Raw genomic sequence first — 21,213 nt, 5'->3', positions numbered from 1 at the left:
AAATTTTTGAGTTTGGTTTTATATTCTAACTTTATATTATATTTTTTCATTGAAATTTTCATTGTTTATATTCTTACTTTGTAAAGTACTCAACGTACATCCTATCTTTTCGAGACTTCACTTGTAGAATTACATTGAGTATGTTATAGCTATTCAATTTATATATGACAACTAAAAATAATAAGATCTCGTTATGAAATTTAGCCTTAGAACTCCAAACTTGTTGAGACGACCCGGTATATATTTGATTATGGATTATAAATATATAACAAGCTACTAACTATTAGGCAAACCGTTTTAATTCATTATTTCAAATTTGAATTTATAAATCAAAATGGAAGAATATCATATGGTTTAAATCTTTATGACCTTTAAAATTTTTATTCGATGTTCTGTTTGTTTCATAAATTTAACCAACTATATTTTAAAATGTAAAATTTGATATGAAAAGAATTACAAATTATACTACTGTAAACTTTAATTATTTTTTTAAAGAAAAAACTAATATAACCGTATTTAGCTCTGCCCTACAAATTTATTCTGATAAAGAAAATCACTTTTGCATACAAATATTGTTTTTCAACTTCAAAATTCTATTCAGTTCAAATTTTGAATATGAAATATCATTGTTACAAAGTATTTTACTTTTTAATTTAGGATTTTTTTTTATATAAATTTAAGTTTAATTGAATTATAATATAAATATAGTATATAAATAGGGTAACCAAAAAAAATATTCCAAAATTCTAAATAGAATGTTTGACTAGTCAAAATTCGTCTTCCAAATTCCACAAATTGACTAATTATATGCCACGAGAATTCTTTTTTGTGGAAACCGTGTATTACCATTCATTTTTTCTTCCCCCTTTTAAACTCTTATTGATCGAAAAAATGTGTTAAATTTAAATCCTAAAATCATCAAGAAATATGATAGAACGAATGAGATTCTTTTAACTTTTAACATGTTGCCTCAGCTTGAGACCTGAAAATAAAAAACTTAATGATAGAGAGCACTTCACCCTGGTGACAATCTGAATGAGCCTCAATCACCTAGGGATGTGATGGGATGCATAAGACTCTTTCATCGTTAACCCTTTGTTATCGATTCGAGATTTGTTAACAAAGAAATTCATTCTTCGTAGCTAGGGAGCACTTCTTTCTTGTGACACATTAAATTTGAATATGATTGAGTCCTTAAAGACCACCGAGGAATGTGGTGGATGGATGAGATCCTTCCATTCTCAACCTAAGCTCTCAGTTCAATGCTCGATAATAGAGAAATTCTTTTGGGGGGGAGGGGTGATCGATTCCCCTAACGCGACACGATTAAATAAGAAGAAGAAAAATATAAACACAATAGGAAGTTCCAAGAATCAAGAAAAAATAAGAAGCATGAAAAGGAAAATGTATAATTCTATTTGTGTATGTTTCTTGTAGTCAAATGATCGATCGTAGAGAAACAAGATTTTGCATAATAAAGACAACTCCGTACTCGTTCCAGACCTCACTTCTGAAATTACACTAAATACGTAGCTGTGACTAATCACACAACTCATTTGTTCGAAGCACCTTCATTGGTCTCAAGAACCCTATGGATGAAGATGTTCCCTTGTTCTCTTCAACAAACTCGACGAACATGCCTCTTCATCCTGCATCGTAATTAACCGTAATGTAAGAAAAACTCACAATACAGAGATGGATCCAACATATAAACTGTAAATGCACATGCATGTATTAATATCTTAGACTAGGGGTGACAAATGAACGAATTGAAGTGAAACTTAAATGTCAACATGAGTCAACTAAAACATCGATTCTTGATCCGAGTTCACCTAGAATTTGCTTGGATCAAAATGAGTTCAATATGGATCCCAAATCACTTCCCTTTTCTATTTAGTATTTTTGAAGGGAAAAAATGTTAATGTCAATGTATTCCACTCGAAAGTCTATCAGAAACAACCTCTCTAACCAATAGATATAGAAATAAGATTTGCGTACATTTTACTATTCTCAAACCTCACTTGTGAGACTAAACTTTCTATGTTGTTGTTGTCAATGTTTTTAGCTTAAGTTCTTCTCTCAAGTACGAAGCTACATGTCTACTAACAGATTCGACAAAACTCAATAACATAACCTTTTGTCATAGACTTTGTATTTTAAAATCAACTTAATTTATTAAAAATCCCGTAAATTATAACTTAAGCTTTTGTCATCGACTTCGTATTTTAAAATCAACTTAATTGTTCCAAATAATTTAAAACCAAAAAAAAAAAATCAACTTAATTTTTTAAATATCCCGTAAATTATAATTTATAAACTCAAAATTTTAGCTCCGTATCCAAATTTGATAATTACCTCAAAATGTAGGCAATCACTTTCCCTTACTCGCTTCCACGGAGATGAATTAACAGCCGCCCTAGCGCCGCCACCACAATCTCCGGCAGCTGATAAATCTCCATAACTGCCGGAAGAACTCACCGAACGCACCGGCGACGGTGGAGAGAAATTACTCGACGGAGAAGAAGATAAAGGAACAACTTGATTCCCATCCTCTTCATCTTCATCTTCATCTTCATCGTCGTCATCGATTTCACTCTCAGTACTCCCGTATTCATCTTCATCTTCGTCATTATCCGTTTCCGTTTGATAATTTTCTTCAATTCTTTCCCCAATTTCTTCAATTGGATCTTGTAATCGAACGGCGGCGGCGGTAGGGTTTTCGAGGCAGGAATTGCAGACAGAGAAAGTAGGAGAAAGCTTTGGACCAGAAGCAGTCCATGGAGTTGAATTTTGACATGAATGACAAAGGAGATTTCTCGAATGTTTAGCTACGAGAAAATTTGCAGAATGAACTTTCGAATCGCAATCCCAACAAAGACTAGCTTGATCTGATTCACAATACATCATTGATTTGTTCTTATCACATAACTCACAATTCATCTTGTTCATATCAATGAAAAATTGAAGAAATTTTGTGATTTGAATTATTTTGGGGTTTTTTTTGAAGGAATGTTGGAATGGGTTTTGGAGTTTTTGAATGGAGAGTTGAAAAGAGAGAAATTGCAACTATCTTTATACTAGTAATAATATATATATTTGATATTTTCATGGCTCTTACACTTTTAGGTGGGGGTGGGGTTGGGCGTGGGGTAGGGTGGGGTGGGTTAGGAAAGTTATTTTACCAAATTTTTTTTTTTTTAGTGTTTAGTTGGAGACGGAAAAAAAGTTATTGAATTTACGTGAAGTAGTTATCGCTAGAATGGAAATGATAATAGATATACAAAGGAGATTTTCGTGTTAGGGTTTGATATTGAGTTTGGTATTTGTTTATCATAGTTATTAATGAGCTAATTAACAAGATATAATTTGTGATTTGATCTTATGAATTACTTTTAGTAATTGAAGGGAGATTAGAGATTGAGCAGGTGAAGTTCATTCAGTTTGAGGGATAATCAACAACATACAAGATGTGATTTTGGTCTTATGAATCATTTTCAATAATCGAACGGAGATCAAGGATTGAGCATATCAAGTTTATTCAGTTTAAGAAATAATCAACAAGATACAAGATGTGATTTCGGTCTTATGAATCACTTTCAGTAATCAAACAGAGATCATGGATTGAGCATATCAAATTCATTCAGTTTGAGAAATAATCAACAAGATACAAGATGTGATTTCGATCTTATGAATCATTTTTAGTAATTGAAGGCACATCAAGAGTTGAACAAGTTAAGTTCGTTCAATTTGAGGGACAAATTACATGGTTGATTTGTCAATTTTGACTTTTCCACCTCAATTGTTGCTCGCTTGTGGCTTGATTTCAGATCGTGAATATGCTATTAGCCAGCAATATTGTATTGATTATCGAGGGTATAAATTAAAAACTTGAACTATACAGAAGTAACTTAAAGAGTAAAGATTTATTTAGCTAATAAAATAAGATATAACAATCTTGAGATAAAATGTAGAATTATTGAACTATATTTGATAAGGAATATTAATTAGTTTTGCAATTAGCTATTTCATATAAAGGGTTAAATAGTTAATCTCATGGGATATATCAATCACGAGATAACTTTATCTATCCTATTCAAATAATCAAAAAATTCTTAAGAATATTAAGATAAAGTAGAAATAAGAATCAAAACATACACTATAAATTTAATTAGCACAAGAGAAGTGAAGTTATATTTACTTATTTATTGACCTGACTAATAACCCGTTTCTTATAGAGCTCATTCAAGGATAACGTGCATTAGAATTTATTTATTTTATTTCTATTAAAGGTTATAAGATTATAGTAGGTATTTTACTTATATATATATAATCATGCTATTCGGTCAAGATTACGTGCACCTCAACTAATTCTCTGAAATACCCGTCGGGTGCCACTTCTTATCAGCAACATGTATCAAATAACTTCATCCATCAAAATTAAGACAAATAAAAGAAATTACCTAACGTATTTTGTCTTTATTAAAAAAATTAAACCATGTATATTTTTATTTATAAACCAGAGGTGAATATATAATTTGAATTGTGAGTTCAATCAAATCTAATAAATTCAGTTTAAACATTATCTTATTTTAAAATTTTACTTTATTATATATAAAATTTATTAATTTAATATTCCATAACTCAATGACTAAAAATTCAAAATCATATTTGTTGTGAGGGATTATGCATATTATTTTAATTTTATTTTTATGTAAATTGAAAGAATATATTTATTTATTTTTAAAATGCAAGTGGCTATGTATAGCTAAGTTATTATTATATATAATATAAATTTATAATAACCAAAGAATTTAAATTCTAGTCACATTTGCTTACATGGCCATTTTTAGTCCACATAAGAGATTGAACCATGTGAAGTCCACCTGCTGCCCATAATCCAAAAAAAATAATATTCATATCTATCTTTGGAGTATGGGCCTTTTATATGATTATTATTATCTTGATTCTTGAATTATTAGCCATATAAAAAAAACAATTGCTTTATTTTTTTTGGTAGAATTGAAAAAAAAAACATTTGTTTTGGATAAGGGGACAAGGGAAAAAGAATTGACTTGGATAAGAGTGTCAAAATAATCTAAGCCTGATCTACATGCTCTATCTTATCTTGGATAAAAATAACTTATATAAAAAGACTATATAGATTTATAAATTTAAGTTGGTCATGATTTTATAGATTTATTTATTTGTTTTAGTTTATTAAAATTATAACAAATAATATATAGGAATTCATCACTTTAAAGAATATAATAACTTTGATTGCACTTTTTTTAATCAAGAATTTATCGAGAATCGTCACTCTATCCTTTCTTAACCACTTATGAGATTATACTAAATATGTTATTGTTATTGTTAGTTTCAAGAATATAATGAATGAATGTTTAAATTCTTAAAGGTTGAACTTGTAGAACTTATGTGGTTATAACAAACCAACAATATACCTAGTGAAATCCACGAATAGAGTGTAGAAATGATAGAATGACACAGTCTTTATCACTACCTCATGAAGATAACTAAACTATTTCTAATTATCGACTCATGTATAGCAATTTCATATATAAAGAAGAAAATATATCAAGTCACAAGGAAAATATAAGACTTTTTGAAATTTATAATTATAATTTTGTCCAACCAAAAACTTGGACTACATCATGAATAGTTATAGAGACAAATAGTGATATGGGTGAAGAATAATAAAAAAAATTTAAAAATACTTGGTGGACAATTTTTTTTGTTTATTTTAATTGATGACATGGAATTTAGACCACGTGAACATGTCTGATGTGGCATCAAATGAGTATAATTCTCCTTCCTCGAGATTCTAATCTTGCTGACATGGACAAATCTTAACTTTGTCATCAATATGTGACTTTAATTTTATATGACACTTTTCGAATATCCCATTTCATATGACACATTTTGGATATCGAGATTTGAATAAGTCTATCTTTGATCGTAATTTTTTTATAAATCTTTTGAACATTTTGAAATATCAATCATTCTGACTTATAGTACTTTTTACATAATTTACAAATATATAAATTTTATTTCAAAAAAATAAAAAATTTCATGTGCTAATTTCCAGTCAAACTTAAACTTGTTTGACTCTCGAAAAACAAAAAGTATCACATAAATTGAGATAAAGAAAGTATTTTTCTTAACGAGTGATAAGTAAATATAATTAATTTTGATAAGCTAGAGTTAAATATAGTTCTAAAGTGTGATTGGGTGAATATATTTATTGAAAAATATTTAAAATAACTTATTTTTGATAATAGAGAGATAAATATGACCACTTTTCGTATATTATTTTATTCTTTGATTTGTGGGTAAGAGGTGCTTTGCATCAACACCAAGGAGGGAAGGGGTTGGTTTTTTTTTTGGTGGGGGGCGTCCTTTATCTTTTTTGTGTGTCTCAAGATCACTCCAAATATCACAAACTACCTCTATTGTCGGTGGCATATCTGTGTATCATTTACGATAATTTGAAAGTATATTTATTTTTTTTCTTATTTATTTTACTTAAGGTACATTATTTGTGTGTAAGTAATGTAAAATAATATATGAGAGTATAAATTTTGTTTTATTATCTCAATTTATATGATCGTATTTGACTGAACAAAAAATTTGAAAAGTAAAAAACACTTTTGATTTTGTTTCTAAATTTTCATTGACTCTTCTATTTTGTCCCTTAGGAACCCATCATATACATGAACTATGCTCATTGAATTGAATTTATTGTGAGCCATATATTCTGCATACAACAAAATTGGGAATAAGATAGCACTTAGGCTTCTGCCACGTGTTGCTCAATGGTTGGAGACCTTTATGATCTCGATTAGGAATGTCAAATGCACGGATTGAGCTAAATTTGAACGGATTAAAGCTACTTGAGCTAATAAATGGGCAGGTTATTTATTTGCACACAAGTTATTTGAGTTGAAATGAATTATATTGCAATGAGCTAAACCACATGAATCACTCCGTGTAAATTACACAAGTAGGATCTGAAGAAGATAGTTTGTATGTAGGTTGAGAGGCTATTTCCGATAACCCTCGTCTAGCCTAATTTTTGATCGGTGAAAATGAATAGGATACAATGACCTAAGCTAATAAATAGGCAAATCAATGACTAGCTCAAACTTGAGTAGATTGAACAAATCATATTTTCTGAGCTAATTTTATCACCCCTAATCTCAAATTATAATTCAATTATCATATATTTAAACTTTTATTTTCTTATTGGATTATGTTCAACTTTTATGTATTCTATAAGTCCATAGAGTATACTGTGAATGTATAACAGTGGATAACAACTTATTAATAACTACTTTAAGGGGAGTTTGTCCTAAACAATGACATCTTTCAATTTTTCTTTTTTGCCATAAATTTTGTGCACAATCAAATAATGTGATTACTTGAGCCGAAAGTTTATCAGAAACAATCACTTTACCTTCACAAAGCAAGAGGTGAGGCTACGTACACACCACTTTCACCAAACTCTATTTGTAAAATTACATTAGCTATAAGATGAATTAGCTAGATAGATTTTACACTTTTCTCAAAGAAAGAGGAAAGGTTGGCAGTTCAGGCTTCAGATGAAATTTAAGGAGAAATTCAATAAGACAGAGTTTTCTCTAAAATAAACCTACTTAGTTGATTGATGTTCAGATTCCCCCACTCCTAAGCTATGTAAGGAGCTAATAAAGCTCTTTAAAGGACGAAACATTAGACATTGTTATTATTGTCATAATCAAACAATGTCATATAAGAATTGAACGCCCCCCCCTCCCTCTCCAACCAAACCAAACCCCATCCCTTGTCTCGGGCACTCTGTTTGGATCATTGTTACCCATTGTATTGTATTGTATCGTTATTATACCTACAATGTTTGTTTTGATTGTTACTTCAAATGTATTGTATTGTATTGTTTTGTTAAATTTCGTTGTTATGTAACAATGAAAATCCCTATTTTATGGAACAACCGATTTGGTGTGTTCCCATTGTTACTTAATTTCTTTTTCCAATTATATCTTTACATAATATTTCAAAATACTATTTTACCCTTTACCTTATATTATTTAATTCTAGTCAATCCTCCTACCCTAGAATAATTAAGGATATTTTAGTAAATTTATAAATTACAATACAGTACGATACAATCAAACTAAACAATTAAAATATTATTAAACAACAACAAACAATTCAGTCCAGCCAAACATTGTATCTACCATACAGTACAATACAATAGAGTACAATACAATACAATACATTATGAAACAATAAATAGCAATAATCCAAACAGTGTGAGTGGCAGTATTTTGATGGGGGGGTTGTATGAGGCAGGGAGTAATAGGACCACTCTTTTCCAACTGTAAGAGGGATGGCCTTCATCTTTCAACAGATCAAACTTTGTGGTTATTATTAACTAGGGAAAGTACACCCCCTCTGCCCATGCATACTCTATTCATGCACTCTCTTAAATGATGATATCCCTTTCTTATCTCAATTCTTAACTTGGAACTTTTTAGTACATTCTAGAGAAACTAGTGACAGGCTGTTTGATTACGTCCAACTTTAGGGCTACACAAGTAGACGCTTAAATTCATATAAAGCTTAACAAAGAACTTGTGGAAGGCAAAGTATGCATTGCCTTCAAAACCGCGAAAACAGAAACAAGAACCAACAGTTCTGGGCAACAATAATTGTGACTGTGGTTTAAAAGTGGAATTAACATTATACTACATCTATACTAGCAGGAAATTTCTAATGCATATTGAACTGAACTTAACGACGTGCTAAGAACAGCAGCATAAGAAATAACATCTTAAAGTAGATTTCAGATTTGTACCGATTACAAATGATAAAAAGGCACATGTTTAAGTGAAATTCCTCTATGAAGACGACAACCTTAGAGATACAACATCATCTAGTGAACTACGATAAACTAAAGTGACAGAGGAGCAACCACAATTCAGTTACAGAAGATGAGACTCCAGATATAACAAAACACCAAGTGGTTTTCACATAAGTCGCTCAAAAGGATTGCTTAACCCAACTTCAGTGCCTGGAATCTGTCACCAAAGAAACAGGTGTATCAAAGCCCCAGTTAACAAAGAGAACTATCAATAACCATAGAGTCGATAGAAAAGGGAGTAGAGAATTGATTAAAAACAAGGTTCAAACCCCCTTGTCTTGAAAGACCTACTATCTCATGCAATCTGCACAGACCAAACCCCCTTGTCTTGAAAGACCTACTATCTCTTGGATAAAGGAAAGATCTTTTTGATATCTCAACCATCCAATTTGATTTTATGTGTAACATCTTCGTTTATTATTCCATTCATCCAAAACAGATTTTGTGTAACATATTCATATATCATTTGACTCTCCAGGAACGTCAAACCTAGATATTTTGAATTGTTTGTTTTCCTCCAACATCTTTCACAATGTGCCCTTAAAAAAACCACAGTGGAGAGAAATGATTCATGAATCATTTATCTAATCTTTGATGACATCACAAAGTTGATTTGACTTCACCCACAAATCTAAAAAATCAATTTAAAATGGCAAGACTGCATTTCATAAACATCGAACCACCAATTCAGAAGGCAAATCAAGCTTAGGAAAACACTAGAAAAATTCAATAAGACCTAAAAGTTCAATTATTGGAAACTCATAATGAATTGGCTCTAGGTTGAGCTGCGGTTTCCTTTGTCAAAATTGTTATTTCAACATTATACAATGTTTTATTTTCTCCCAAAATGAAACTTTCACAACCAAAGATAGCTATCAACAAATTACATCTTCCTCAAAACTGTCATGGAAACCATGGTTGATAGTCTCATCCATTAACCAAGGAAGAATAAATCTTATTACAGGCTACAAGTGTGGAGCACACAACCTAGTCCCAAGAAAGCTTCTCCATTAACTGTTAAGCCAAAAGCAGCCATTGGGGTGCCAAATTATATTATATATAGGAAGGAAGTTTTTTTGTAATAAGGGAGAAACAATAATAAAAAAACAAATAGGAAAATATGTGTAACTTTCATCTAATTGAAGTCCTCTTACAAACTTACGTTTAAGAGTAAAAAGGAACTTACAACTATCTCATACAAAAAGAGATAGACCGCACAAATGAATCATGCCCTAAATTCTACTCCTAAGCAATACAACTATCATTTGTAAGTGGCGCAAGCATCAAAAGTACCATGTTTCATAATCTAAAGACTAAAGTAATGAAATTTAAGATGAATGTAGAGAGATGATATCTACTGAAAATAAATAGCAAGCAATGTACCTTCCGCTCATTGTCTCTTCAAAGGACTTCTTAAGCAACTCTAAGTCAATTGTCAGTTCTCGAGCCTTTTCCTATGGCTGGTTGTGATCCTGCTTCATGGAGATTGACAATTTAAAACAAGAGTGACCTCAGGATTCAGAACACAATGTTTGAGCATTGTAATACTAAATTTTCTAGAGATTGCTTTTGTCCAAGTTCCCATTTCAACATCAGCCATTTATTTCATTTTCCAAAAATGCATTCACATTTTGGAACTTTAAAAGCCTATATACTCTAACAATATTGTTGCCAAACATATCATAATTGTTACAAGTATCACAAATTTCCTGCACTCTATTGCATGTCCAAACATATGCATAAACTTTAGAAGGCATTACCTTTCATGAATGTAACTATTTTGGGGAGTATCCACCTAATTTTCCTTTTGGTATAACACACAACCAAATCACCGAGTCGGCAGCAGTGTGCCACGTTAAATTTTACATTATAAAACATGAAAGGATCTTTTCATTTCAATTAGGAAATCGGAAAAACTGATAACCAGCAGCAAAAGTTGAATAAATTTACATATAAAGTCCCAAAAATAACGAAGCAAACATTAGGATGAATTTTGCACATACCTTGACGATCATCACAAGCATCATGGTACTCGCCTTCCTCCTCATGTTCTTTTGAGGCAGATGCCACAGAAACTCCACGCTTACGAGCAGCATTTCCACCATCCTTCTCATCAGGATACCTCACAACCACAACAGGGCAAACACAATGCCTAACACAGTAATCACTAACACTTCCAAGCCTCCCATCATTTCCTCTCTTGGTAGCCCCGAATCCTCGACTACCCATGATAACTGCACTCAATCCTAGCCTCTCAACCTCAAGACACAGCCTTTCCTTCATATCATGATCCTTCACAATATGAATTTTGTACGGAATTTGTGCCTCAACAAGTGGCTGAGCCAAATCAGCAGACTTAGCAGAAGTAAACGCATCAAAATCATCTTCAAGCTTCTTCTGAGACTCTATGTTATCAGTATCGACGATGGAGAGATCAACAGAACCCCAATCAGCACCGTAGAGTACGGAGGTAGGGCGGACGTGGAGAAGGATAACTGCGTCACCAGGACGGAGGTAGTGGTGGACAGCCCACTTGACGGCGAAGGCAGATTCGTCACTAAGATCAACGGCGATTCCAATTTTGCGCTGCGCACCGGCGGTAGGAGTGTCGGTGGCGGAAGGAGTGGTCGGTGGTGGAAAACGTGGTGATGAACACTTGATTTTGATGTTCGCGAGGTTTGGGATGCCGGAATCCGCCGTGTGCGGTGGCTGTTTCTGCATTCTGTTTATCGGAGCTAGGGTTAGGGTTTTAAAAATTACAATTGAGGTCTGATTGTATGTAGACTGCTAGTGTCCCTCTTTGATGGTGATAACTAGGTGTGTTCATACTCTCATTTCAAATGAGTCGGCTTTTGATCAAAATCAAATCAGTTTAGTCGAATTAATTAAAATAGTACATATTTAATCGGATCGATTGGTATCAATTTTTTAAAATATAATGATATTTCTCACTTTCATTTTTTAGAACAAAAAAATCGCTTTTGACTAAGGTTCACATTTTCTTTTGACTTTCCTCGAAAACTCGTTTACAATCTACTTATGGTAGCTAACAGACTCTCATCATTGCAACTATCATCTTTTTATATGTGTAGAGCTTATTCCTACCTCAGTAGATATAGATAATTTGTTTCTAAACATATCTCGACTCAAAATGAATATTATCGAAGCACCATTGCAAGAAAATTATAATAATCAAACAATAAAATACAAAGCAAATGAAGCAACAAATAACAACACACATAGAATTGCATTAAAAATACTACCCAATTACATAATAATACTATCACTAGTGAGAAAAGGAAAGGAGGAAGCTAGGCCTTACCTCTTCCACACATGGTGCGTCGACATCCATCTACTTACTAACCTTTTATTCTAGTTCTCAATACTCAAACATCTTTGTATCTTGAATCATGTCCTTGACAAGTTGATACTATCTCAAGTCGTATCTAAACACCTAGCATAATTCTCATTCGTCAATAGCAAGACAAGAAAAGGAAGAGGCTAGGCCTCACCTCTTTCACACATAGCGCGTCAACCTTCAACTACCTACTGACCTTCTATTTCAATTATCAACACTCAAACATCTTCATATCTTAAATCATGTTCTCGATAAGTTGATATTGTGTCAAGTTAAATCTAATCACCTCATATAATTCTCTTTCGCCAATGGCGAGGCAAGGAAAGGAAGAGGCTAGGCCTTACCTCTTTCACATAGCGCGTCAACATCCAACTATCTACTAACCTTTTATCCAATTATCAACACTCAATTAGCATCTTTATATCTTCACTCATGTTCCCGTTAAGTTGATTGATACTGTGTCAAGTCAAATCTAATCACCTCCGATAATTCTCTTTCGTCAATTGCGAGACAAGGAAAGGAAGAGGGTAGGCCTTACCTCTTTCACACATATCGCGTCAACATCCAACTATCTACTAACCTTCTATTTTAATTATCAACATTCAAACATCTATTTATACACTGTTTTCCTCGCCTTTTACTTGGATTTGATGTACTTGAGCTGAGGGTCTTTCGGAAATAGTCTCTCTACCTCGCACGAGGTAGTGGCAAGGTCTGCGTACACTCTACCCTCCCCAGACCCCACCTAGTGGGATTTCACTGGGTATGTTGTTGTTGTTGTTGTTGTTAGCATTCAAACATCTTCATATCTTAAATCATGTCTTTGATAAGTCGATACTATGTCAAGTCATATCTAATCACCTTTCATAATTCTCATTCGTCAATAACGTGACAAGGAAAGCAGGAGGCTAAGCCTTATTTCTTTCACACATAACACGTCAACATCCAACTACCTACTAACCTTTTATTTCCATTCTCAACACTGAAACATCTTCATATCTAAGATCATATCCTTAATACGTTAATACGGTGTCAAATCATATCTAATCACCTCACGTGACACACCACTTTTCACAAAATCTAATTTCATTTAAGGACAAAAATGTAATTGTGTCTAACCGCCATTAAAATTGAACTCTAGAAGGACAAAGCGGTAATTGCGTCTATCCGCCATTAAAATGGAACTCTAGAAGCACCCACTCGGCCTTCTCTTTCTCACAAAAATCCCTAAAAAACTGAAGCAGCAAACTCTTCTCTTTCATCTTTCTCATCGAACAAGGTATGCTTTTTCTTCCATTTTTTTGCTCAAATTTCTTCATTTTGCCTTCGTTCTGTTTTGATTTTTTGCTTTGCTTATCGATTTCCTTTGCTCTGTTTTGAGGTGTCGAGGTCAGTTTTCGCACAACTCGATTAATTTTTGTTAGATTCATTAGATATCTGTTGCCGTCTTCTATCAGGAATAGATACCAGGTAACGTTATTCGCCAAACGTATGAACATGACAGATATAAGTACCACTCTTTCATGTCTCTATTTGCAAAACCCTAATTAAAGTTTAGAAATCAGGCGGTGACTGACGGAACCTTTTCTATTCTCCGGATGAGAGTGTTTGCATGCGTTTCTTCTAATATATAGATAAAATTTGCTTCTTTTTGTTTCATTTTTACGTTTCTCTGTTATTACTGCTTCATTTTTATCCCTTTTTGGGCTGAGTAGTGGCAATGTAGTGCTTAGGATTTGAACCAGGAACTTCAAGGTGAATTTCGAACATCTTAAACCACGAGTCAACATCTAGTTTTGTGTTTAGGTGATTCAAAATCTATAAACATATACATAGAACATGAAGAAATACCTTATATATACTTTGTATTTTTTACCGAGGAGGTTTGGATGAACACCTTTGCGTCCCCCTAGATCCGCCATTGTAGTCGAGGTCTATTGGAAAGAACTTATCTATCCTGCAAGGTAGGGGTTAGTTCTGTGTATACACTGACCTCCTTAGAGCTCACCTGTTGGGGTTATACAGGGGTAATTTCTTGTTGTAGTTATTGAAAATTGCTTTTTTCAGTTAAGCATGATAATTAAAATATTTAAGTGAGTAGTTTGTTGGTTTTAATTTGTTGGGAATCCATAGAGAATTAGGTATTATGAGAATAATCTATGTAATCTGATATGTAGAAATTTGATAGATAGAAGCAATTGGGTTCCTATTGTTTTCTTTGTTATAAACACGCATGGAACTTAAAAAGATTTAAATTTTGGTAATTGAAGAAAGTGTCATAGGACCTCTTCGTTTTGCTAGAGGCGACAAATTGTTTTTTTTTTTAACGTGATTGGGTTGTATAAGGGTAATAAACTGAAAACTATGATTTAGAATTCATTTTGGCTGTCAAAGTTGTTGCACTGGTATTCTTCCCCCATAATGAAGAAGTAGTGGGGCCCTTTCCGTGTATGCGCATATATTTATATTCTTTCTATTTTTGAGTTACCAATGTAGTATCAATTTTGAAAAAAAATTAAAAAATACCAATGGAGAACCTTCCTAAAAACTCTCTGGTAAAACGCAATTCGTCGAGTTCAATTCAAGGTGAACCCTTTTTTTCTTCTTTTCTGATAGCTTTTTTTATGCCTATTTAGTAAGTGGGCCATTGGTCATAGACAAAATTCGTCGAAGGGATAAAACAAAAAGAGTAAAGAGGAGAAAGAACGGAAAGTTTTTTCTTTCTTTCAATCCAAATAATAGAACAAAGAAAGCACTCAAAAAATGATAGTTAAATAAAGAAGTGTTAGTAAGAACTATCACTAGACTACTTCCCCTCTTTCTTTTCTACCTTTTCTCTCTCCTTTTGTTTGTGCTTCCACCGGGCTATTCATTCTTTTTTTTTATAGAGACCCAAGGATATATAATAATAAGTGTAGAAAGGTGAGGGTGAGGTACCTTTCCCAGCATATGGAAAGAAAATTCTGGTTCAAGCAAATGAATGTTTTTATGCGGAAGTTTTTAATGAGAGGGTGGCATACTACTATATTAGGAAATGCCTGAAAAGCTGCCTTGCGACACCATCGGCATTAAACTTATATTCAAGAGTGCTTGAGAACTATTTCAATATGTGGACTTATTTTTCTACAGAATAGACTTTTGAATTTTTAATGTCTAATACAAGTGAACATATAGCTAATAATCTATCTACGCCTCGGTGTTTACTATCAAAAACGATGAAGTATTCCTATCTTGTTCAAATCATAGTTGACAAATTCTAGAAGAAAATTTGTCTTTAGAAACGATGGGATAGTACATTTGGACTACTCAAGGAGAATAGTTAAGGGTTGCAGAGAATTGTTAATGTATGTATTCGTAAGTTCATATTATAAACTAGCTATAGATAGCTTTTCCTGAAAATCATGGATTAAGGCTTTATGATGTCAAATTAATGGACTTCATTTTCTGTTTCTCTTTATTTGTTTCCATGTAATTCTTACTGTCCTATCCTGGCTTTAAGATTTGTGCGTGGAGAATCAATTGGTCTTTTTTGTTGCTAACAAAGTAATTATAAGCAGGCTGGTTCAAATTCATTGCGGGTAGCTCTGTGGGTTGGTGTGTGTGTGGGGGGGGGGGGGGGGGGGTATATTATGCTCCTTCAAAATATAGCTATTGTCTCATTGAATCAGAAGTTCTTTTAGTAATGAGATTTCAGCAATTTTATAGTATCAGTTGGCACTGTATACAGACATGTGTGAGTGCATATTATGTTGCCTCTTCATTGTTAAATCACTTACATGTGAATATTTTCTTTTTCTTGTCTAGGTTAGTCAAGAATTGTTGACACGGCCATGGTGCAAGAGAGAACTGGAAATGGAGCACCTTCAAATGGGAATTCGGCAGGTGGAAATGCTTATACAATTGACTTGAATACTTTCAGTAAGCGACTGAAGGCCTTATATTCACACTGGCACAAACATAAGGATGACCTATGGGCCTCTTCTGATGTCCTTGCTATAGCTACGCCGCCACCTTCGGAGGACTTGAGATACTTGAAATCCTCAGCTTTAAATATTTGGTTGCTAGGGTATGAGTTTCCTGAGACGATTATGGTTTTCGGAGACAAGCAAATACATTTTCTGTGTAGCCAGAAGAAAGCCTCATTGCTTAGTGTTGTAAAATCCGCTGCTAAAGAGGCTGTGGATGTGGACATTATCCTGCATGTGAAGGCGAAAAATGAGGATGGGACTACTCAAATGGACAATGTGCTTCACACTATCCGTATGCAGCCAAAGTCAGATGGTCCTGATACCACAGTCGTCATTGGATATATTGCAAGAGAGGCCCCTGAAGGAAAACTCTTGGAGATATGGACCGATAAGATGAGAAATTCAAGCCTTACTCTTAGTGATATCTCAAATGGGCTGGCTGACCTCTTTGCTGTGAAGGAACAGAATGAGATAATAAATGTGAAGAAAGCTGCATATTTGACTGCTTCTGCAATGAAGAACTTTGTTGTTCCGAAGCTTGAGAAAGTTATTGACGAGGAGAAGAAAGTAACTCATTCTTTATTAATGGATGACACAGAAAAGGCTATTCTAGAACCTGCAAAAATTAAGGTGAAGCTGAAAGCTGAGAATGTTGATATTTGTTACCCCCCAATCTTCCAGAGTGGTGGGAATTTTGATCTTAGACCTAGTGCTACAAGCAATGATGAACAGTTGTACTATGATTCTGCCAGTGTCATCATATGTGCAGTTGGATCACGATACAACAGTTACTGTTCAAATGTTGCCAGAACATTTCTCATTGATTCAACTTCGACGCAGAACAAGGCTTATGAGGTTCTTCTTAAAGCTCACGAGGCAGCAATTGGTGCATTGAAGCCTGGAAACAAGCTTAGTTCCGTGTATCAAACAGCTCTTGAAGTGGTTGAGAGGGATGCTCCTGAATTTGTTAGCAACCTGACAAAGTCTGCTGGGACTGGGATTGGTCTTGAGTTCCGGGAGTCTGGGTTGATCATTAATGCTAAGAATGATAAGGTGCTGAGAGCGGGAATGGTTTTCAACGTGTCACTTGGTTTCCACAATTTGCAAACTGGGACCACCACTGAAAAGAGTAAGAATTTTTCACTGTTGTTAGCAGATACGGTTATCGTCACAAATGATGGTCATGATGTGGTTACTCACTTGAGCTCTAAAGCCGTGAAGGATGTAGCCTATTCTTTCAATGAAGATGAGGAAGATGAGGAGGAGGTTAAGGTGAAAGCTGATTCAAGCAGGATGGAAGCCTTGTATTCCAAGGCAACACTTAGGTCAAACAACCAAGAAGAGCTCCGGAGGCAGCATCAAGCAGAACTTGCTCGTCAGAAGAATGAAGAAACTGCTCGTCGTCTTGCTGGTGGAGGAGCTTTAACGGGGAATAACAGGGGTGCTGCTAGGGCCTCAAGTGACCTTGTTGCGTATAAGAGCATCAATGATCTACCACCTCCTAGGGATATGACTATTCAGGTTGACCAAAAGAATGAAGCCATTCTTCTACCAATATATGGTACTATGGTTCCTTTCCATGTGGCTACTGTTAAGACTGTTTCAAGCCAGCAGGATACCAACCGTAACTGTTATATCCGTGTCATTTTCAATGTCCCTGGCACCCCTTTTACACCTGTTGATGCAAATGCTCTTAAGAATCAGGGTGCTATTTACCTGAAGGAAGCTTCGTTTCGTTCTAAGGATCCAAGGCACATAAGTGAAGTGGTTCAGCAGATTAAAACTCTTAGACGGAATGTTATGGCCAGGGAGTCTGAGAAAGCTGAAAGGGCAACTTTGGTGACTCAGGAAAAACTTGTACTTGCAGGGAATAAATTCAAACCAGTTAGGCTGTCTGACTTATCTATTCGTCCCTCTTTTGGTGGTCGTGCAAGAAAGCTTCCGGGTACATTGGAAGCTCATGTTAATGGTTTCCGGTACTCGACCTCAAGAACAGATGAGCGTGTTGACATCATGTTTGGCAACATCAAGCATGCATTCTTCCAGCCAGCAGAGAAGGAGATGATTACCCTTCTTCACTTTCATCTGCATAACCACATAATGGTAGGAAACAAGAAAACCAAGGATGTGCAATTCTATGTTGAGGTAATGGATGTGGTGCAAACACTTGGAGGTGGAAAGCGGTCTGCCTATGACCCAGATGAGATTGAGGAAGAACAGAGAGAAAGAGACCGTAAGAACAAATTCAACATGGACTTCCAGAATTTTGTGAACCGGGTGAATGATATGTGGAGCCAGCCCCAGCTTAAAGGACTCGACCTGGAGTTTGATCAACCTCTGAGAGAACTTGGGTTCCATGGGGTGCCCTATAAATCATCAGCATTCATCGTGCCAACCTCGAGCTGTTTGGTTGAGCTGATAGAGACCCCATTTCTCGTGATAACCTTAAGTGATATTGAGATTGTCAACTTGGAGAGAGTTGGATTTGGGCAGAAGAATTTTGATATGGCAATTGTCTTCAAGGACTTCAAGCGTGATGTCATGCGCATAGATTCCATTCCTGTCTCCGCACTTGATGGCATCAAGGAGTGGCTTGACACAACTGACATCAAGTATTATGAGAGCAAGATGAATCTGAATTGGCGTGAAGTATTGAAGACCATAACTGAAGATCCCCAAAGGTTTATAGACGAAGGTGGTTGGGAATTTTTAAACATAGATGCTTCTGACTCAGAATCTGAAAACTCAGAGGAGTCAGACCAAGGTTATGAACCCTCAGACGCTGAACCTGAGTCAGATTCAGAAGATGAGGCCTCTGATAGTGAATCTCTGGTGGATTCCGAGGAAGAAGGGGAAGACTCAGATGAAGATTCAGAGGAAGAGAAAGGCAAAACATGGGAAGAGTTGGAGAAGGAGGCAAGCAATGCAGATAGGGAGAAAGGAGATGAACCTGACAGCGAGGATGAGAGGAGGAGAAAGAAGAACTTTGGCAAGTCACGATCTGGTCCAAGTTCTGCTGGTTCTAAGCGAATGAAGTTTAGGTAGTTTTGCTGATTCGATTTGTCTTAGAACAGTCATCAAGCACATTACAAGTAGGTCTTCCTTGAAGTTTTAGTTAGTTAGTTATCAAGTTCAGTTTTTTCTTGTATATTACTTCTAAATTGTTTCTCTTTGCACTCCACTTTGGGTTGTTAGACCACGGTGGAGTTTGTCAGACTAGGTTCAAACGTTTCTGTTTACCTTCGTTTAGCTAGATATCATGTTTTTATGTACGCGTTTACAGTTGGTTGTGCGCGCAAATATCTCATATTGAATTCCAACTGGAAACCTCTCCTTAGTGTGTTGTGTTAGTAGTTCTGGCCATGAATTATCTGCATTTGATTTCTGAGTAAAATGTTACTCCATTTGTGTTTCAATGAAGAGAGGCTGTTGCACATTACATCTTGGGATTTGGGAAGCTAATTGATTGTGAAATTTGCTTGCTAGGGTCAAGTAAATGATGTACTTATCATGTTCTATAGCTTTAATGACATTTGAACATGTCATTTCATACATCAGTTTGTATTGATCCATTTAATTTTCAAGCATGTTCTTGTATAATCTCTCTACAAAGCTTTAAAATTGTCTTAAAAAAGTATGTTGGCTCCTTGAATTTGCAATCCCTTCAATTTTGAATGTGTCCAACTAGTATTAAACACTATACAGTCAAAACCTCTAATTCATTATAGTGACAACGTTTGTCTGAAAATTGTTGTAGTGTGGTGATATTATATATATGTATACTCTCATTTAATTGTTGTAAATAAAAATATGCAAAAATGTAAATTAATAATTTTGTGTTCCAAGAAGAAGGAATGTATATCTTAACCAATTTATAAAAGAAATAGAAAGAGTGTGAACGTAAAAAAAAAAAAAAAGTTTTCCACTTAGATATTTATATTTGAAATTTACCATGTGCATGACATTAATGATGATTAGCATAAATATTTTAGTTTTGCATTTTATATATAGGGTAATTTTACAAAGAATGTACCATTAATATTGAATGTTAGGTAGAATGATGTTTTAGATAAGTAAATTAAAATATAAAAAAATGATTTTAAAAAAAATTAGGTTATAATGAAATGTTGTTATAACGAATGACTATAAAACAATTTGATGTGATTTAACAGCTATAAGAGTAAGTAATGCAGGGAGAAAGCATAAAATTGAAAATACAGTTGACAAAAGATTGGATCTTGGCAAATGCACTATTACATTCTAAGAAAGGGAAACAACACGTCCATTCTAGGAAACAAGTACTAAACCAATAAACAGAACACACAAAAGTCATATTTTTAGAGGAAAACAAGAAACACCATTGAGACGATTTGATCCTTCCGCGATGATATCTGTGTTAACCGCGCTATCCAGGGTCATATCAGCAAGCTACCTTGAATGGAGCTTTGGATCACCAAATCTGTTTCCATGTCCAAGGACTTGCATTCTGTTTGAAGGCTTAAGATGGAAATTGCAGGATGCATGTATGGGAAAAGGAAGGCTTACACTTGAAACACGGTTGAACTCGAGGCTGCACTGAAACATATGGGATGAAAAACTTCACTACAGATGCTAACATGTCAATATTCTCTCCTTAAACGACGCCTTTTTGTCAAATTCTAGCATCTCAAACCACTTCTTGTAGTAACCATTGCTAAGCTTTATGCTGCATTTGATATAAGAAATTACAAGTTGGTTTAAAAAGAAAACCAAAACATGTATCATCCTTTGATTCAAAGAAATTTACCTTCTTGAACCAGACTATCCGAGATGCATCAGAAAGCTTGAGCAGGGTCCTAGCAAGATTCTGAAATTCATTAAATAAAAGCACTTGTATGGCAATGGCAACAACAATAAAAAGATATACGCAGGAACAAAGGCAGAATCATTTTATCGTTGGTGCTGAGGGTTGC

General features: G+C 34.4%; 3 protein-coding genes and 1 long non-coding RNA gene across 5 annotated transcripts; 1 reads left to right on the top strand and 3 right to left on the bottom strand.

Annotated features, from left to right (window-relative positions):
• Positions 1-1,384: 1,384 nt before the first annotated feature.
• On the bottom strand, positions 1,385-3,037 carry LOC125821344 (zinc finger protein CONSTANS-LIKE 1-like). Its single transcript, XM_049500780.1, has 2 exons — positions 2,356-3,037; positions 1,385-1,649 (listed from the first exon to the last, which is right to left on the bottom strand). Exons 1-2 carry the CDS (start codon positions 2,947-2,949, stop codon positions 1,590-1,592), a joined length of 654 nt encoding a protein of 217 aa, XP_049356737.1. The 5' UTR covers positions 2,950-3,037; the 3' UTR covers positions 1,385-1,589.
• Positions 3,038-10,318: 7,281 nt separating this feature from the next.
• Positions 10,319-11,743, bottom strand: LOC125821340 (universal stress protein PHOS34-like). The gene is made up of 2 exons (XM_049500775.1): positions 10,939-11,743; positions 10,319-10,407 (listed from the first exon to the last, which is right to left on the bottom strand). Exons 1-2 carry the CDS (start codon positions 11,654-11,656, stop codon positions 10,364-10,366), a joined length of 762 nt encoding a protein of 253 aa, XP_049356732.1. The 5' UTR covers positions 11,657-11,743; the 3' UTR covers positions 10,319-10,363.
• A 1,755-nt stretch (positions 11,744-13,498) lies between these two features.
• LOC125821099 (FACT complex subunit SPT16-like) lies at positions 13,499-19,598 on the top strand. 2 transcript variants are annotated; one of them, XM_049500511.1, is made up of 2 exons: positions 13,499-13,572; positions 16,098-19,598. In XM_049500511.1, exon 2 carries the CDS (start codon positions 16,124-16,126, stop codon positions 19,304-19,306), a length of 3,183 nt encoding a protein of 1,060 aa, XP_049356468.1. In that variant the 5' UTR covers positions 13,499-13,572; positions 16,098-16,123; the 3' UTR covers positions 19,307-19,598. The 2 variants fall into 2 exon arrangements, with proteins under 2 accessions (XP_049356468.1, XP_049356469.1); XM_049500512.1 differs by having other exon boundaries at positions 13,513-13,572; positions 16,103-19,598.
• An 899-nt stretch (positions 19,599-20,497) lies between these two features.
• On the bottom strand, positions 20,498-21,110 carry LOC125821320 (uncharacterized). Its single transcript, XR_007442576.1, has 2 exons — positions 21,048-21,110; positions 20,498-20,966 (listed from the first exon to the last, which is right to left on the bottom strand). It is a non-coding gene; the product is annotated as an uncharacterized LOC125821320 (long non-coding RNA).
• Between the last annotated feature and the right edge of the window lie 103 nt (positions 21,111-21,213).

Source organism: Solanum verrucosum, unplaced genomic scaffold, assembly GCF_900185275.1.
Source record: "Solanum verrucosum unplaced genomic scaffold, falcon-dt-bn FXZP01000222.1, whole genome shotgun sequence".
Classification (NCBI taxonomy): Eukaryota; Viridiplantae; Streptophyta; class Magnoliopsida; order Solanales; family Solanaceae; genus Solanum; species Solanum verrucosum.
Note: the sequence above shows the minus strand (reverse complement) of the source record. Positions and strands in the feature narration are given on the sequence as shown.

Excerpts from the sequence above, each read along its gene's own strand:
- LOC125821344 (XM_049500780.1), bottom strand. The coding sequence starts at position 2,949 with ATGAACAAGATGAATTGTGAGTTATGTGATAAGAACAAATCAATGATG. Across the intron at positions 1,650-2,355 it reads GTGATTGCCTACATTTTGAG|GATGAAGAGGCATGTTCGTC; the intron begins GTAATTATCAAA and ends ATTACGATGCAG.
- LOC125821340 (XM_049500775.1), bottom strand. The coding sequence starts at position 11,656 with ATGCAGAAACAGCCACCGCACACGGCGGATTCCGGCATCCCAAACCTC. Across the intron at positions 10,408-10,938 it reads TGCTTGTGATGATCGTCAAG|GATCACAACCAGCCATAGGA; the intron begins GTATGTGCAAAA and ends TCCATGAAGCAG.
- LOC125821099 (XM_049500511.1), top strand. The coding sequence starts at position 16,124 with ATGGTGCAAGAGAGAACTGGAAATGGAGCACCTTCAAATGGGAATTCG.